At 34.9% G+C, this 18,861-nt stretch overlaps 1 protein-coding gene across 3 annotated transcripts in view; it reads left to right on the top strand.

Annotated features, from left to right (window-relative positions):
* CSMD3 (CUB and Sushi multiple domains 3) overlaps positions 1-18,861 on the top strand; it is a 767,893-nt gene that overhangs the window by 454,784 nt on the left and 294,248 nt on the right. For all 3 annotated transcript variants that reach the window (XM_049824473.1, XM_049824463.1, XM_049824457.1), the window contains 3 exons: positions 5,884-6,022; positions 11,105-11,292; positions 13,101-13,289. In XM_049824473.1, the coding sequence (XP_049680430.1) occupies positions 5,884-6,022; positions 11,105-11,292; positions 13,101-13,289 (516 nt within the window). The remainder of the gene's footprint in view (positions 1-5,883; positions 6,023-11,104; positions 11,293-13,100; positions 13,290-18,861) is intronic.

Below are 18,861 nucleotides of genomic sequence, written 5' to 3'. Positions count from 1 at the left end.
GTTCCAGTGTCACACCACTTGCATCATAAAAGATGTCTTCCTTATACCCAATGTAAATCTATGTTCTTTCAGTTTAAAATTGTTATCCCTTGTCCTATCACTACAGGCCTTGATGAAAAGTCTCTTTCTTTCTTGTAAGCCCCCATTAAATACTGAAAGGTTGTAATAAGGTCTCCCTGGAGCTTGCTTTTCTCCAGGCTGAACAACCCCAACTCTCAGCCTGTCTTCATAGGAGAGGTGTTACATCCCTCTGATCATTTTTGTGGCCCTTCTAACCTGGTCTAACAGGCCATGTCCTTGTGCTGGGGACTTGTTGTGGTTTAAGCACAGGTAGCAACAAAGCACCATGAAGTCGATGGGGAGGAGAAAACATAAAGAAAGGCACATGGATTGAGACAAGGACAGGGAGGGATCACTCACCACTTAATGGTCATGGGCAAAAACACAGACTCAAACAAAATCAATTTAATTTACTACCAATTAAATCAAAACCAGATAATAGGAAGTAAACCCAAATCTTAAAACATCTTCCTCCACCCCTCCCTCCTTCCCAGGCTTAACTTTAATCCCCATTTACTCTACTTCCTCTGCCCAGTGGCGCAGGGGGATGGGCAATGGGGCTTGGGGTCAGTTCCCCACACCTTGTCTCTGCTGCTCCTTCCTCCTCAGGGGGAGGACTCCTCACTCTTCCCCTGCTCCACCATGGAGTCTCTCCCATGGGCTGCAGTCCTTCATGAACTGCTCGGGCATGGGTCCTTCCCACGGGCCACAGTCCTTCAGTCACAGCCTGCTCCAGTGCGGGCTTTCCCATGGAGTCACGGCCATCTTGGGGGGCACCTACCTGCTCTGGCGTGGACTCCTGTCTCCCTGGGCTGCAGGTGGGCATCTGCTCCCCCGCTCCCCTCCATGGGCTGGGTGGGGGACAGCCTGCCGTCTCACCATGGGCTGCAGGGGCATCCAGGGGCATCTACCTCCTCCGGTGCCTGTCCTCCCTCTCCTTCCTCACTGACCTCGGTGTCTGCAGAGGGGTTCCTGTCACATTCCAATCCCCCACTCACTGCAGGTTCCCCTTCTTAACTCTGTTCTCCCAGAGGTGCTGCCACCATCACTGATGGGCTCAGCCTGGGCCAAAGGTGGGTCTGACTTCGAGCTGGGGAAGCTTCTAGCAGGTTCTCCCAGGAGCCACTCCTGTGACCCCTCCCCAGCTACCAAAATCCCGCCACACAAACCTAATACAGGACGCCAGAACTGGATGCAGTACTCCAGGTGGGCTCTCACATGAGCAGAGGGGAAAAATCACCTCCCTCAAAATGCTGGCCATGCTTCTTTTTGCACAGCCCAGGATATGGTTGGCTTTCTGGGCTGCAAGCACACGTTGCCGGCTAATGTCTAAGTTTTTCATCCACCAGTACCCTCAAGTCCTTCTCTCCAGGACTGCTTTCAAAACATTCATTTCTCATCATCTTTAGAAGGTCTGACAGATCTCATTTGCTTTGGAGTTGAATATTGAAATGTTCTGGTAACAGGCCAAAAGTTTTTTCTTGTGTTTAGAAATAAGTGATAAGTAATTGTTGCATTCAGATAGTTACAAAATCCATACATATAGCGTATAACTCACTTTCAGTGCTTTATTAATGTTGTGGTCTAACCCCAGCCAGCAACTAAGCACCATGCAGCTGCTTACTCACCTCCCTCACAGTGGGATGGGGGAGAGAATCAGAAGGCTAATAGTGAGAAAACTCGTGGGCTGAGATAAAGACAGCTTAATAGGTAAAGCAAAAGCCGTGTGTGCAAACAAAGCAAAAGAAGGAATTCATTCCTTGCCTCCCATCAGCAGGCCAGTGTTCAGCCATCTCCAGGAAAGCAGGGCTCCATTATGCATAACGGTTACTTGGGAAGACAAATGTCCCTCCCTTCCTTCTTCCCCCAGCTTTTGGTGCTGAGCATGGCGTCCTATGGTCTGGAATACCCCTTTGGCCAGTTTGGGTCAGCTGCCCTGGCTGTGTCCTCTCCCAGCTTCTTATGCCCCTCCAGCCTTCTTGCTGGCTGGGCATGAGAAGCTGAAAAATCCTTGACTTAGTCTAAACACTACTTGGCAACGACTGAAACCATCAGTGTGTTATCAACATTCTTCTCTTACTGAATCCAAAACATAACACTATACCAGCTACTAGAAAGAAAATTAAGTCTATCCCAGCTGAAACCAGGACAACTAACTAAGATGCTTTATTCCACAAGAAAAGAAAACTAAAAATCTTTGTCTCCATATAGATGCCTATGATGCAAATAAATATGTGTATGTCTAATGAGCCTGGCAAAGAAACAAAGAAAGCTCATCCTTTGCTTTACAAAATGAAATTCAGGGCAAAATTTCCAGCTTGATTACGTCAGCTATGTATGAACTTTGAGGCTTGGTGAATTCCCAGGTCATTTGGTGATTTTTTTTAGAAAAGTGTCACAAAAGTAAAACCAAACAAATATGGTCAAAAAAAAAAAAAAAAAACAAAAAAGAAAAAAACAACCCTATAAGATTTTTCCTTAGAAAATGTGTTTAGTCCCTGAGGGTTTAGATCCTGAGAAACTCACCAAATCTAATTTGAGTTGGATCAGATCCTTAATTAGCGAATAAGCAAAGAAGCTCTTGATAACAATAACTCTGTCATGCATTTATAGTTCTGTAGGCTAATGTATTTACACCAATATTCACCAGAACCAAAAAAGTATTTGAGCATACTTCTAACTGGAGAAATTGTATTTTCATAGTGTCTATAAGATACCATGTGGCATACTTTATTATTATGTATAATAAAGTTTATACACACACACACACACACTCTGAAGTTCATGTTCTTCTCTAATTATTTGTACAGATGAACAAATCCCACTCTTGGCACATATCCATGTTATGTGCAAGTGGGAAGATTAAGGTGACAAAGATCCTTAGTTTAATCCTGGTATCTCTTCATTCAACCCCAAGGCACCCAATCCTAACAGTTTCTGCTGCAGTTTGCAGCTTAGAATCTGCTCATTGATAACTTTTACACCTCAGTAGTGTTAAAAAGTTCTGCTCTACAGAACACTGTGCCCTCATTCCAGGAGTGGAATTGGTATGGCCAGAACATTTTCTGGAAATATAGCTATAAAAGAGCAAATAATTGTTTTGAGTCCCCTGAAAACCATTTCCTCCTCATTGAGGAGATATAATGAGATACAAGGCTATTGCTTGATAACCTTATTAAGCCGAACCTGGAGAAACCACTTATCCAGTTAGTTTAATTCTTATTTATATAACACAGGAAAAGTAGGTAGTTTCATTAGGATTTTGTCTAGAATAAGGGATATCCAGTGTTTGATTCTGTGTTCTTGAGAAATCTTTGACAAATCTTGTTCTCATCCAGGTTGCATCAGTGCACATCTGTACCGCACAACAGATAGTAATGGAAAAGAGAATGATGTAAATGGTTGAAGTTTACTGTCTGCTTTGTATGATTTAGCACTGTCCACAAAAGGTGCTACTTACTTCTTCATGGCTGGCGTTTTGGGGAAGCAATGAATTTTGCTTCTGCCTGCTTCTGTAAGGCACTGAAATGTATGTTGTTTGTTTTCTTCTTTGCCTCACATAGAGAACATATATATAGGTCTGATCAAAAAGATTTTGTGAAAGAAAAATGAGTTTTAATGTAAAGTGTCAATTGAATAGCTAATACATTCTGCAGATTTCATTTTCCATAAAACAGTCAGCAACTCCTGAAAACAAAGAAATTGTAGACTGCTCATCATTTGAGACAGTGATCACCAGTTTAAGAGCATGGTCTGTGTAATGCTTTCCTCTTTTAAATGCTGCTTTGTTGACCATCTTGGAAAACATATTTGCTGCAGAAAATAACACCTTATCAGGTCCTTATCACCTTGTATTTTCATCAAAGAAAGCTTGCACAAACGCAAGTCAGAGCAACTGTGAAAAAGCTTTTTTTTTTACAGAATTACTCCTAACTGCCTATACTTAAGATTCTAGGTAATCCATTTTATTATTATTACTAGTAGTAGTAGTAGTAGTAGTATTTTAAAATACATCTTACTAAATGTCCCTACTTGCAACAGTTTTTACTGAAGTAGCTGGATTCACTAAAGGACAGCAATATGCCACCACTTTAGTGAGTGAAAAAGTTTAGTTTAGAGACATGCATTTTACAATTTATTTTTTCCCAGTAATTACTTAAAAAGTAATTGAAATTAGTTATTTGATATGTAACATTGTAGCTCAAGGAAAATATATCTTATTCTTCTAGAGGAAAACATATTCAGAGATAGTTGCTTTTCTGTCTTGTCCCCTGTGGATCAAGAAGACTTTCTTTTTGTATTTTCGTTTATATAGGTATGTTCAGTATATTCACATATATGCATAATACACATATAGAAAGATACATAGATATGGTCTTTTGAGGATGTTTACACTTGTGCTGAACAACGTATGTTCAATTTACCACACTGAATATGCATTAAATTCATAAGATGTCCTAGATATTTTAAATTGCTAGGAAAACATTATGATTTGTTACCTGTTTTAAAAATGTTAATACTTCTAGTGATGGAATTACTGCATTTCTTAGATGTCTAGAATTCAAGATAATTCTGTGCATTATTTGCTCTATTTGGGGAGTATCAATCTCCTACTGAAAAGAAATAAACTAAAACAAGCCAAGCACTCCCATGGTCTTTCCCTCACCCATCCATACCACTGAGATGATCTCACAAAAGTCTGATGACACATGCACTTGACTTTACATAGACTGTAGATCCATCAGATGTAATGGGTTTGCATTCATGCATGAAATTAAAAACCTGCACAGAGCTTTGCAAGACTTAAACCTAAAAGATCTGTCCTTTAGCAATGTTGGTCATATGATTCTTAGTCTTTTCACCTGTGAGATTATACCATCTTTGTGTTAGACTAGTGCTCTCCATAGCCAAAATCAGCATCAGTCAAACATGATTATTAGTTCTGAGAATCTCTCTTCTGCCCTATGACTAACTGTCTTCACACTGATCAGATAATGGAAACTTCCGTCACTCTGTACCAGATTCTCTTCAACTATTTATGAAGAATTGTTACCAAAGAAATGCTCTTCATCTTTGTAATACCTACAGCTGTGGAGATTATTCCTGTAATTAATGTGTCATTAAGCCATTGAAAAACTTCAAATATGATTACCAACAATTGGTTTCAATTATGTTTTAATACAGTTTTCCTAGCTTGTATTTACTCACTGTCTCTGAGAGAAAAACTACATGTTCTTTCTAGTAATTCTGCTTGCAGATATATATGTTACAGTATTTAATATATATTTGCCAAATTTTTTAAAAATATCAACTAATTCTGTAAGAATGGTAAGTTTGTATTTTTCATGAATGAGGAATTTGGACTGCCAACACAACAAGCAAAATGTATGAGGTATGACAGTGGATTCATGTCAAAGTTAAAATAACAACTCACTAGTTTCTAGCTTGATACTCAACTGAAGCTTTTGCAAGTTTTTCAGATCCCTCTGCTCACAATTAAAAGCAGAAGTAATGATACTTTTTAAACACTATGTTTTGTTGTGTGTCCTTTATTACAGGAAAATCGATGTTACCTGTAAGAATACATTATACAAAGCTTTGTTAGAATGTATTGAACAGTTTATCTTTTTAAGGTTTTAATTCAGTTGTCTCCATCTAATTCTGAACACCACAGTCTGTCAGCTTTGAAGCCTTGTTGCATCTTCCTTCAACTGGATTTTTTTTTAATTTGTTCCTTAAAGATGTTCTATATTGAAAGTGATGATTGTGAATTACATATAAGAAGTCTGTGTTATTATACCTTTCTCTTTGTTTCATTTTTAGCTCCATGTGGTGGGCATTTTTCATCTCCCAGTGGAGTAATCCTCTCTCCAGGCTGGCCAGGGTATTATAAAGATTCCTTGAATTGTGAGTGGGTGATAGAAGCTGAACCAGGACACTCTATCAAAATTACATTTGAAAGGTCTTGGCTAATGTTTTTCTTATTTAATATTTTCCAGTTTTACACAGAAGCAGGAGTTTATTAGCTCTGTCATAACATTAATTTGCACTGTGTCTAAAATCAAGCAATTGTTTTATCAGGTAGGATTTTCTAAAACACCTTAGTGTCTTCAGAACATAAATTTCATCTTAAGTGTAATTTCTACTTTGATGTGCTGAAAAGCTTTTGAAATTCCTACCCTCTTGCATATATCTAAGCCTGTCTGGCCCAGGTAAAAATTATGTCTGTTTTTAAAGATTAGCATGTTTCATTTGCTCATAATTGTGATGTATTATACTTATGAAGTATTTTTTTTCTCTCAAACCTGTGAAATCTTCAACTCTCAAAATCTGAATCAACTGTGAAAACTGAATTAAATGCACTCATATTTTTATCCAACATGAATCTTTAATTATCAAATCAGCTGATCTGTTTTTGTGAAAGGACTCTCAGGATGGAGTGTGCTCTCAGGATGGAATTCCAGTTTCCCCAAATTAGTGCAGCATTCCACTTTTCCTAGATTACTGCCTGTTACTTAGGTCCCTTCTGATTCCAAGGGTGAAATGTGCTGAGGACCTTAAATTTCTCATGGTAGCAAGGCACGGGCATTTCATATAAGCTCTTTATGAGAAAGCAAAACAGAAAATATATTTTAAAAAAATGCTACGTTCTATATATTTTCAAGGATGTTTTAGATTCTTTTTAATTGTAAATATTATAAAGTTAGATGATGATCCAGGAAAAAAGGGCCTTTGATGATCAAAGTTATAGCGCACAAATATCATGCAAGTACTTTTCAGTTGCTATTTATGCAGCATATTTTGACTGCTTCTGGTCACCCTCAACTTAGAAGGTATTACTACATTTTAGTACAATTCAAAAGTTGTTTTTAGCAGAATATGAAAATTACCATCATTTCTTGGCAAAATTTGTCATTGTGATAAGATTGTTTAAAACTTTTTTCTAGTACTATAGCTTACACTATAATAAAGTGTTCACATGCCATTATATGCAATCAGAGGACAGGTAATATGGACACTTCAAAGGTATTTCCTATCCTTAACATGAAATGAAAGCTAGTCTTCCAAAATCACTAGTGCTGTACATCAGCTTAAAATGAAGCTGTACCAAATTTTTGCTATTTAAAATACAAAAGAGAAGTGAATAACTCCCTTTTGCAGAAATGAATCAAACTCATATTAGTTCAAAATTAAAAGAAAATTATTAGTTTTCTTTATTGTCTTGTAAAGCAAAATGAAAAAGAACAATTTTGGAACTTTCACTAACTCACATTTTTGAAAAGAAAAATATAATTTCAAATAATTTATTTTTAATTCAGCATTTCATTTTCAACTACACTTTTCATGTGGACAGTCATTTCAAAGTGAAAAGCATTTGCCTTGTTATTTGCAGAGTTCTATGCCAGCTGGATTTTCTTCCTTTGCACCCAAGTTTCATTAAATCTGACGATCTCTTGTGTACAGTTTTTGTTTGTAATGCATTAATGCCTTGTCATAAAATTGCACAACCCCTGTTACTCTTGTAGCTAAGAGCAATAAGAATAAAATGTGGTCTCTTCAGATCACAGAGAGAGCGCCTATCCTCTTTATAACCTGATCTTGTTATGACATTATGACACTTCTTTTTCCATTGCTGCTCATTTTTGACGCTCCTATCGCTTGCCATAATTGGACTGATATGCATATTGCTCAGATGCAGCAATCCATAAAGGCCCTACGTACATAAAGGTGTGTGTATGCTTATGTGTTTCTGTGAAGGAGTACATGTAAAAATATATCTATATATGTTCACACAAATGCACTTGGATATGTAATTACATGTTTGTGTGTAAAGCAGTTGTTATTATATAAACCAAATAGTGAAATAAATCTTTATAGTGTACTGAAAGAACACATTTTGTAAACTACTATAGTGTTAGGAGGTTTACTTAAACTTTATTATTTTCACATAAGTTAAAATTATATTCTGAGGCATTCATACATTAGCTTCTTTTAAAAAACTCATTCTAGTCTGACTGTCCTTGTTCTGCTCCTTCCACTTGCAAATCTTCTGCTGGAGTTTCTTAAGACAGAAGGTTAATTTTGTTGAAATATACACTTTTAAAACTCTAGCCAAATGGCTTTCCTATTTAATTAAAAAAACCCCAAACTCGTATTTTGACCAGTCCTTTGCATTTCACCTTTGTCCTGAAAAAACAAAAATAAATACTTTTTCTACCCTTTCTTGATGCAAATACTAAGACTTCCACAATATGTGTAATTATTTGAAAGATCTTTAATTTCTCAGGGCAAAACATTTACAGTACATGTCTAGAATCTTTACATCCTTTTCTTTGGATTTCTAAGAAGAAGGGAACAGTTCTTACTAATATATGTTTCCTGCAGAGTGACACCTTAACATTACATCCATTTATCAGTTGCACAGTAGTTTATTTCTTTTTAATCTCCCATCTTCCTATCTTCGTATGACTTCTCTCTTATGATGTTGCATATATGTGAGGTAATGCATTCTATGACTGTACACTAAAGTGTTCCTGTGCCATGGAGACAGAGGCATAGGTGAAAAGAGAGATTTACAGACAAAGCAAATAATAATAATAACAACTGTTTCGTAATAACTTTTTCATATTATGTTTTATGATCATGCATGTACACTTTAAAGAGTTTACTCCTGTTGTACAGGCATAGCTACGATAGAGAATCTGTTGGTTTTTTGTTATAAATGGTAGCTTATTAGGCTGAATTGAAATGATAGAAGTGAGAAATATCAAGTGCCATTCCTTATTGTAATGAAGTGTTTATCAAGAAGCCTAATTATGAGTATTTAAATGCTAGGGACGTTAATCAGCAAACTGTGACTGGGGTACTAGTCACATTTGACTAATGAGTATACACTACACTGTGCAGCAGGATATTGTACTCATATCCTGACACTGCATTGAGTTGATAGGTTGTCTCTTACAAAGATGCATGTTGTAAATACTAAAGCAGCTTTAGCTGTTCAAATAAGATAAAAAAAAGCATGTGTCACCTCCTATGTTAAAGTTTGTTTCACTCCTGTCTGCTTGAATGAGTTTTTGTGAGTCCTCTCTAAGAATAGACCTCACATAGCAATGAAGCCATCCAGGTTTAAGAATAGTGACTATTTAAGTAGGAAAGAATCTTGGAGTGGTCTTACATGAAGCACAAAGTATTTTTATTCATTTTCCTATAAATTCCTACTGTTTTCTCACATCAGGGAATAACCAGGTGATATGTATATATATCAGAGAAGTTGAGCATCAAGAGGAAAGGTATTCAAGGAAAAAATAATATAAGCATCACCCTTATAAATTAAATTTAAATTGATCACTTTTCTGAGCTAAACAACCAAGCAAAGACATTGTACATAATCCCCCCTTCAAATTTCTTTCAGTTCATCTCACTAAAAAAAAAAGTCCTCACTTTTTTTTTCTTGGGTGCTTACTCATTTTTCTCATCTCCTTATTTTTCTGCTGTTTGTGGTGCTGTATGTAGTCTTTGAGCAACAAGTACTTATGAGAGGATTTCTGTTATGCCTTTGGAGACTCGATTTCATCATGTCTTGACCGGCCTGATAGTTCCTTTGCATTTATGGGGTCAATGTTTTTTTACACTTTCTGTCTCCAGTATGCTTTTGATAAAGCAACCAAGAAAGCAGAGCAAGCCTAAATGATCTCTTTCCAAGACTGCTTCTGTTTTTTATGGATTAGTGGGAAAAACAAGTACTGGAAAGAAACAAGTTAATGCCTAGTAGCTTTTTAGCAACATAAGATTGTGAGTTCATGTGAAAACTAGCAAAAAAAAAAGAAATTTTCAGTTCTCCTGCTTCTAGGCTTATCCTGCTTCATTTCCATAACTCCCTACTACTTTATTTCTGTGCTCTTTTCTATGTTGTTTAATAGGAGTGGGACATGGATGAAAGAAAACACATGTTTTGGAGGTTTAATTTGGCTTCTTATCTTTCACCAGATACCTTTAGATCTTTAGGCTCGGACTCATGGGACATAAATACTGAAATACAAAGCTCCTCAGTACATTGGCATTAGTCATGTATTCATGCCTTGAATGGATTTCACAAAGCTGAATTAGGCATCTTAAGTAAATCAGAGAGAGAATTAGGAACATCTGAAGGGTCCTTGTAGGATCCTGCTGTTAATTGTTTCTTTTTAATTCTGAAAGGGTTTTTCAATAATCCATCAGAAAGTCCATTAAAGCAGTATGATTAATGTAAGGTCTGTCATGGCAAAAGAGAGAGAAACCACTGTCAAAATACCAAACAGGTGTTTGGGATTGCTGATACCATCTAAAACAAGGAAAGCAAAGAGATATCTAGTAGTACTGTCACACTGAGCTTTTCCTTGACAGAGGTGGCACACGTGCAGTCTCTAACAGGCATTTTGCTTTATAGTGCTTTCTAAATAGGACTTCTAATTTTTTTCTTTACCATAATTTCTGCCACCACTTTAGACTGAGCCTCAACTGGCACAAAGCCACTGGAGTCTCAGAGCATACATAAGTAATTCTATCACTGCTTATAGATGATTTTAAGGGTGGACACTCAGAGTATGATTCTTTGATAATATCAAGTACCTTGATGATATTTGTGCCAAGTGGAATGGATATAATAAAAGAGTGCATCAACATATCCTCTTAAATTACTTATTTTTTCCAAAAAGAATAAAAATTTTCTGCTATAAAATAGTATATGCAAGTAATATTAATCTTTGCTAACAAACTATGTGTTTCTGGCTTTTGTTTCCTGCAATACAAACCAGCTCAAGGAGTTTAAACTTACTGCTCATCTTACTAAGGCACTAACCTGAAATTCGATTATTGTATTAATTATATAGGATAATTAATACTATTATATTGATATTGTAAAATAGATATGTGCAGAAATAATTAAAAGAATATGACCAGGAAAGGAACATAGTTTTAAAATATGGCTTACTTTATATGGGTTTATTGAATTTGTTTTAAACGCTTCTTATATTTGTGCCTCTGTGTGTTTCCTCAATTCCAGATTTCAGACAGAACTCAATTATGATGTTTTGGAAGTTCATGATGGACCAAACTTATTATCTCCACTTTTGGGATCTTATAATGGTACACAGGTCCCACAATTCCTGTTTAGCAGTAGCAATTTCATTTATCTTCTCTTTACAACTGACAACAGTCGTTCTAACAATGGATTCAAGATTCACTATGAAAGTAAGTCATTCTGAATTGTATTATTTGATTTCCCCATCAGTCATAAATATATAAAAGTGCAAAGGTGTCATCTTTGGTAAATTTCTGTTATTTCTCAAACTGAGAAATAATTAGTGGTGTTAAACTGCAAAACAGATGCCCAGTAATTTCACTTAACAATTTAATGTCATTGCTGTACTGCTCCATGCTCTAAGAATCAGAAAATGTGAATGGGAAGCAAATGCCTTTCTTCTGGATGTTGCTTTTATGTCATGTTATTCTTGTCTTCTGTACAATGCATTTTGTGTGTGTGTAAAACTGCATGAGACCAGGAAGATTATGAAAATCTAAGCAAATACCTAAATTACTGTCCTGATTGATGTACCTGCAGCTCTAACTGAAGGTAATAGGATATGCAGGTTACATTAATGAGCTGAAAGTCAAGCTATGGAATTGTTTGCTTATGGATTTTTAGGGATCTAAAAACCTGCATATGTGATTTGTTCTGACATATAGAAGTATTCTTTTTCCATTACTATAGTCATATAAACTACACAGCACAAAGCATCTGTTAGATTTCATACTTTACAAATTCTTAGAATTCATATAAGTTGATATATTATCAAGTCATTTACTTTTTGTGTTTCTAAATATACCTTTTGTTGTAATAAGTAATATTCTCATGTGAAATAATATTTTTTTGTAATCACTGTCTAATTTGCTTAAAAAAGGTCATGAGCACATTGTTATCTATCCATTTCTGTTTCATACTCTTCCTTGTTGGAACTACCACCAAGCAATTTTCAGATGTTCTTAATTTTGTACTTTATTTTTGACCATTTTCACTAGTCCTGACCACTAATGATAAAGATATTAAATACAATCTATGTGGAGGTGACTTTGCCAGATAAAATTTGGGCTGATTTGAACTCCAGTGAATGTCAAGTTCTGGCTGTTTATCAAAAAAAATCTATTATTATTCCAAAATTCTTTACTGTCCTAGCCTTCACCCACATGCTTCCATTTGTGTCATCTTCTACTTTGCAAAGAAGTGATGATTTTGTTAAGTTCTCACCCATTCTGAGGTTTGAAGGATGGCTATCCCTACACATCAGGAAAACTAGATTAATATTGCCAGCAGAGACCAGTAAATTCTTAAAATTATTGGCTAAATGAATAATGTTAAATGGTAGAAATTACACTTTGGGAATGTGAACAGCAAAAAGAGGAAAGCTGCACTTATTACAAATATCCTTATATTAAATGATTTCGATTATAAATAAAGTTGGAAAGGAAATCTGAAATTTCATTAGAAATGAATTCTTCAATTTCATTATAAAATCCCTTTTTTTTCTAAAATTAATCCTCACCCCACAGTTCTATCTATACTAGTGAAGAATGAAATTTAGATTTGTACTACCAGAGAACATTGAAAATATACATCTTTACCATTTTTACACAAAATCAACCATTTTCAGTAGTTGCTTTTCTGCTTAACATCCTCTGTTTATAGATAGACATCTAGTATTAATTTTATTTTTGTTTAATTCTTACTGGTTCATAGTCTGATATTATCCAACATTATCCAATATTATTGGCAGGATGCAATTCATTATCCATAACACCTTATAACGGTAACACAGAGAAACATAATGCAAGGATAATTCACCGAAAATTTGTGATAATGAAGCCTTCACCCCCACTCACAGCACAGTCAATTACTTAAATTAATAAAAAAAACATTCTATAGGTTGTTTATTTAATGACTTTCTTTTTTGTTTGTTTGTTTGTGTGTTTGGTTGGTTTTTTTGTTTTTTTTTCTTATCTAGGTGTAACTGTTAATACTTACTCTTGCTTGGATCCTGGCATACCAGTGCATGGACGTCGTTATGGACATGACTTCTCTATAGGTTCCACCGTCTCATTTAGTTGTGATCCGGGTTATAGGCTGAGTCATGAGGAGCCTTTGCTATGTGAAAAAAATCACTGGTGGAGTCACCCACTCCCAACTTGTGATGGTAAGGATGAATGGATAAAATAGAGAGTACCTTAAAATATACACATTTTGCTGAATATTGTTAGCCAAAATGAGTTATACGTTGGAGCTTGTAAAACCTCTATTTTTAGGAAAAAAAAGAATAGTTAGAGGAAATAAATGTTATATACTTCTGTTTGATGAAATATTTAGTAATAAAAGTAGAGAATAATATATAATTCTTTAAATCAGCAGATTGTGGAAGATAGGTCTATCTGAATATATGTTACCATGTGTTGATTGCCAGTTAGTGCAAAGCATGCAAGGTTAATGTATATCTGCTTGGAAAGCACTTATTACAAGCTACAAATGTTTGTGTTTGGGTATCCATCTAGGGACACAGGTGTGCTGACATACAAAACATGACATGAGGTTTATTTATACCTGACTCAAAACCTGCATTTTCTCCTGTTTCATGTTGATCACTGCATTCCTAGCTTGTTAACAGAACTTGACAACCTCCAATCACTGTAGGAATTGATTAGGGCCAAATTATACCTGATGATTAAGTGTATGATTGGTAAACCAGACAAAAGTGGTATTGAGTATTGGTATTTGGAGTCTCCACCATATCATTAACAAAGTCTGCTTGAAAAATTATCTAATAGTTTCAGTCATCTCTTTTTACCTAAATTTTTCATTTTAATCCATTTTCCCAGTTAGGGTGATATCAGTTATATTTCCTATTAAGAAAGTATGTTGAAATGTTTATTAACTTGTGTATTTGAGATGTTTTCCTCTCAAAATATTTTTTTTTTTCCTTTGAGCATGGTACACGCTTTTCTGATGATAAAAATGTTATCAGGAATATTGCACTCACTTAATTCTAGAGTAGTATTTAACAAAAAAAAAAAAAAAATCTACTGAACTTACATGAGCTACATAATGCACATGATAGTATATTTTTCTAAACCAGTTCTTAGTATCTCAGGACACTAAGTTAGAAAGAAAAAGCTGAATTTGAATGAAGACTAACAAAAAAGCTCACTGAATTGTGTGATTTGCCATCTGGAAATATAGTAATTTTCAACTGTTTTTGTTTTGTTTGTTTGGTTTTTTTAATGGTAGGGGTTTTCTCAAGCCTTCAGCTTATTTATTTAGCAAATGCTTTGGTTTTTATATTTCAATAGGTTGAACATATCAGTATATAATGACACTCAAATTTTGTGGTGGTAGAAAGGGGGGGTGAATAATCACTTTCCTGAAAATGGGACTCTGTAGTTCAGCAAGCCTGTTTCCTAAGGGATTCTGCTTCTCGGCCAGGTTCTTGGAATGAAGAATTGCAGGGTTCCCACAGCTCACAGTCAAGGGGACTATATTTTGTTGAGTAGGCCATAAACATAAGATACGTTTTCTTACGGTGATAGGTACTAGATGGTAACCATCTAAAACAAACAGTACTAACACACTCCCTATGAATACTGTCCTCTGCTGTGAAATAAAATTTCCTATTGTGATAACTTTCTTCCTCCAACTAGTATGCAATTCATTAAGTAAATAAGATTTTTTTTTCCTCCAGAGCACATTGCTAAATGGCAATTGTCCATTGAATAAATATGCTCTAAAAGCAGGTTTGAGTACATTTATTCTAGTAAATTTAATCAATTCATGGTTGAACTGATTTTCATTTGATTGCTGAATTTCTTCTCTGGTGGAATGTTTTTAAATAGAATCCAGAGTGCTTGCACCCCCAGGGAAAAAAAGAGCATTTGCTAAATGGGCTGTTGTTTGCATAAACTGCAAGTATGGGTTTGTATTAATCATGCCACTAATAAACACATTGGTCACTGTTCATTCAATGCTCTGACATTTTCTGAGGAGCAGAGTTCTTTCTTGATTGTTCTTTTTAATAATGCATCTCTTTTTTATAATTACATCATGTAGTGATATGCAGACAGACCATGCTAATTGTGCAGGCAGACCATGACAACTTATGAGTGTGTTTTGGTGGAGGAGAAGGGTGTAGAAAATGAAAAAAAGTTTATACTTCTTAGAACCAGTTCTTCCCCAAAGCAGAAGATTGTGTTGACTGCAATTCTATTCTTTGAAGGAGTATAAGCTGATTTTTTTCATGAGGCGTTTGGATGTTACACAGATAAGCATCACAAAAAGCTTATCAGGGAAGTCACGCTTCATTATCTACAGGAACATTTAGACAATACTGAGAATGATGTTTTAAAAATGAACAAGGAAACTGTTTCCTTCCCTAAAGCCTGGCCTGAGGGGGGGATTATGACAAGCTGTATAATTCATTCATATTTAAGTAATTGATATGCATGAAGGATTTCACAGGTAATTTCCTTAGTTTTGATTTTTATGTGTATCTATACAGATAAGGCGTGCACGGTGTTCCTCAGTGCACATATGTATTCTCTGTGTGTGTGTACACATACAAACACAGCTTTATATATGCAGAAATGTAGCAAAGCATTTCTGGGGAAAAAAAAAAAAATAAATTAGAGCTCTCTGACCTTTAAGGATAGTAGAATATTTTTCTGTTCTTTAAAGATAAATATTTAAGGAAAATATTTTCAGAACCATAGAACAGTTATAGCTGAAAGGAACCTCAGAATGTCATCTAGTCAAAACCCATACCCCCAAAAGAGGGTCCAATCTGGATGTTAGAGCAGGTTGTTCAGGATCCTACACAGCTGAGTTATATCTCCAAGAAGGGAGATTCCATTTCTTCTCTGAGTAACCTCTGCCATTGTTTGGCCACACAATAGGTATTCTTAACATCTACAGAGAACTTCCCATCTTCCCATTACATCCATTACCTCTCATCCTTTCACTGTGGTGAAAGCTACTTGAATTTATACAGTACTTGAATTGCTTTACAGTTTTCAAGACAGCAACTCCACTATGTTAAAATAAGTTATATAACTATAAAATTAAGGCTTCTTCAAAGAATGAAAAGTAAAACCTATGATCTTTATCAAACCATCAGTCTCTTTTCAAGAAATGAATTAGTCCGTAGACTGTTACGAAGATATGTTAAAAATCCTTCAGTGTTGTTCAGTATTACCAATTTCTGGATACCTGTCTTGGCAAAATACATTTTTATTTGTTTTCAAAAGAGGTGGCACTGATCAAGGCCTAGAATCTTGCCATATTTTTTTTCCTTCTTTGGTTCATGGGTTAAGAGCTTTTTTATCCACACAAACCAGAGATAAATAATTGGTATTACTGTGTACATTCATTTATTTTGAAATAGTTCATCTGAACATGTAATTTGGTCTATATACCATAAACATGGGACACATTACCTAGGAAAATAAACATACAAATAAATAACAGCCATTCTTTTCGAACAAGAATATGAATGGGCCATTCCTAGCTAACATCTACATATGATTCACTGCATACCTATCTATCTGGACAGCCCTGAATTTCTTGACTGTAATCTCCCAGTGCTTAATGAGTAAGACAAAACTTTGTCTTATCATGTCCTCTCTATATGAATATTATAATAGAATTTTGCTTTTACGCTTTGAATGTATGTGAGAAAACCTATTCCACCCAATATATGAAGTATTGTATTAATCCCATTAAAAATGACAGGAAAATTATGTAAAAATTCAATACCTAATTAAGAGTGTAAAGTGCTTTTTATTCCATCATCATAACATGAAATTGAATGCTAATACATAATAATTCTTATTCATTATTTGAATTAAAAATAAATATTGCCATTCTGCTTGATCTTCATTTATTTAAGGAAATTAATAAATAGCAAGAAAAATGTTCAAGAAAGATGGAAAACATTTAACATTTATATTGAAAACACCTAGATGTCCAAACGAATTAGCAAATATGATTTGTGCAGTAGCATGAGGAACATATCCAGGAAATATGGCAGAGGTGTTATGTCATTTCTGTTAAGACATCTTTAAGCTAAAACCAATGCTTTTATTAAAATACAACTGTTAAAAAACCTGCTACAAATATTCAGTGTGGTAGATGCCAGAATTGGAAATGGATAAAATGTCGTGGTCTGTTTTAGATTTAAATAAGAAGGTAAAAATACAAGTTTATCTTGTGAGTAATCTAAGCTACTCTAGTTTCTATTAAGTTAGTCTCTTGTGTAATATAACTCAAGCCCAAGGTTTCGTTCCAGAAGCTGACTATTATAATTTGCTGTCCATATTGTTATTTACTTGTTACTACTTGACTGCATTTCATTTTAAGACACATTACATCTTCTGTAATTAGGGAAGACAGATGCTGAAGTTTCTTAGTCTATGAAGCACAGTATCTAAGATTCAAATTCTAATTCACTGTTTCAGTAATTTTTAACTATGTATTTCCTTTTTATTATCAAATTACACAGTAAATGAAAGTCTCCTTAGATTTTTAGTTGGAAGTTGGAGTTAATTAAGTAATTAATGTAATGGGGCCTCTGTGTGTTTGCGCACATATATACTTGTATTTAGATTTATATATACACAAACACATCTATGTATAAATAGGTTTACCTTCTTTTCACTCTATGGTTCTTGCTAAACTAGCATGTGTTATTAGTCTTTCTTGATGATGCTTGAAACCATTAGTAAAACTAATCGTTATTACTAATCAATTATAAATGTGTGTTTTCTCTTCCCATCATCTTTGAAAACAAATAGTTTTCATTTATTTGTACTTGCAGCAAGCTGGCCTTATTGAAAAAAAGTAAATTTTTTTCTGAAGGCTTCTGTTCTTATAAGTATTTTCTCTTTTTTTTTGAGAAAAATGAGATACATCATTGTATGTTAGTTTCTGAGTTGTGGTTGGTGACCTATGGCTAGTCTCTTGAAAAATCTTTATACATCAAAATGGTAGGTGATATAATTAAAAAATGAGGAAAATACTATTAATTTCCCAGATATCACCGTCTTCAGTCAGGCTAAAAAGGGACAACAATACAGGTTTTTTTTTTACTGCATTGCTAGTGAACACCATATGTAGAAATACACAGACACATGCGTTTATATACAACTGTATTATTTTCGCTTGCTTTACCAAAATAACAAATGCATTCTCTTGATAGTTTTCTGTCCTTCTTCGATATGGTGACCCCCTTCTTCTAGCGTGCAGTTTTCTCATATTATTGCTATACCCTTCATAACTCTGAGACTGACTTGTGTTACATCAAAATAAATCAGTTTTAAATAGGTAGTGAACCTTATTCAAAGACCTCAGATGACAGAGAACATAATTAGTGGTTCATGAGTTTTATTTTGTGCTGTAAAAAGCAAAATTTAAGAGGCAAGAGGCTTTTCTGTAATAAGTATTAAGCTAGCTATACAGGCTGACCTCTGCAGTAGGACGTTATACAGACTGACTTTTGCAGCAATAAAATATAAATATGTTAAAAATAGAACAGAGGACGTGGAAAAAAAAAAGGAAAAAAATCTATGAACAAAAATGTCACAATCTAATGTGAAGTGTCCTAGCAATATGTTTGTGTAGCAAAGCTGCTGTGACAAGAAAGAAAAGTAAGTAATTGCAATTGTAAATGCAGTGGTTATAGAGATGGAAAATGTATCTTACAGAAGTAGATTAAGAAAACCTGTCTC

Source organism: Accipiter gentilis, chromosome 2 (genome assembly GCF_929443795.1).
Source record: "Accipiter gentilis chromosome 2, bAccGen1.1, whole genome shotgun sequence".
NCBI classification, from domain to species: Eukaryota; Metazoa; Chordata; class Aves; order Accipitriformes; family Accipitridae; genus Astur; species Astur gentilis.
This window is presented reverse-complemented; position numbering and strand designations above follow the sequence as displayed.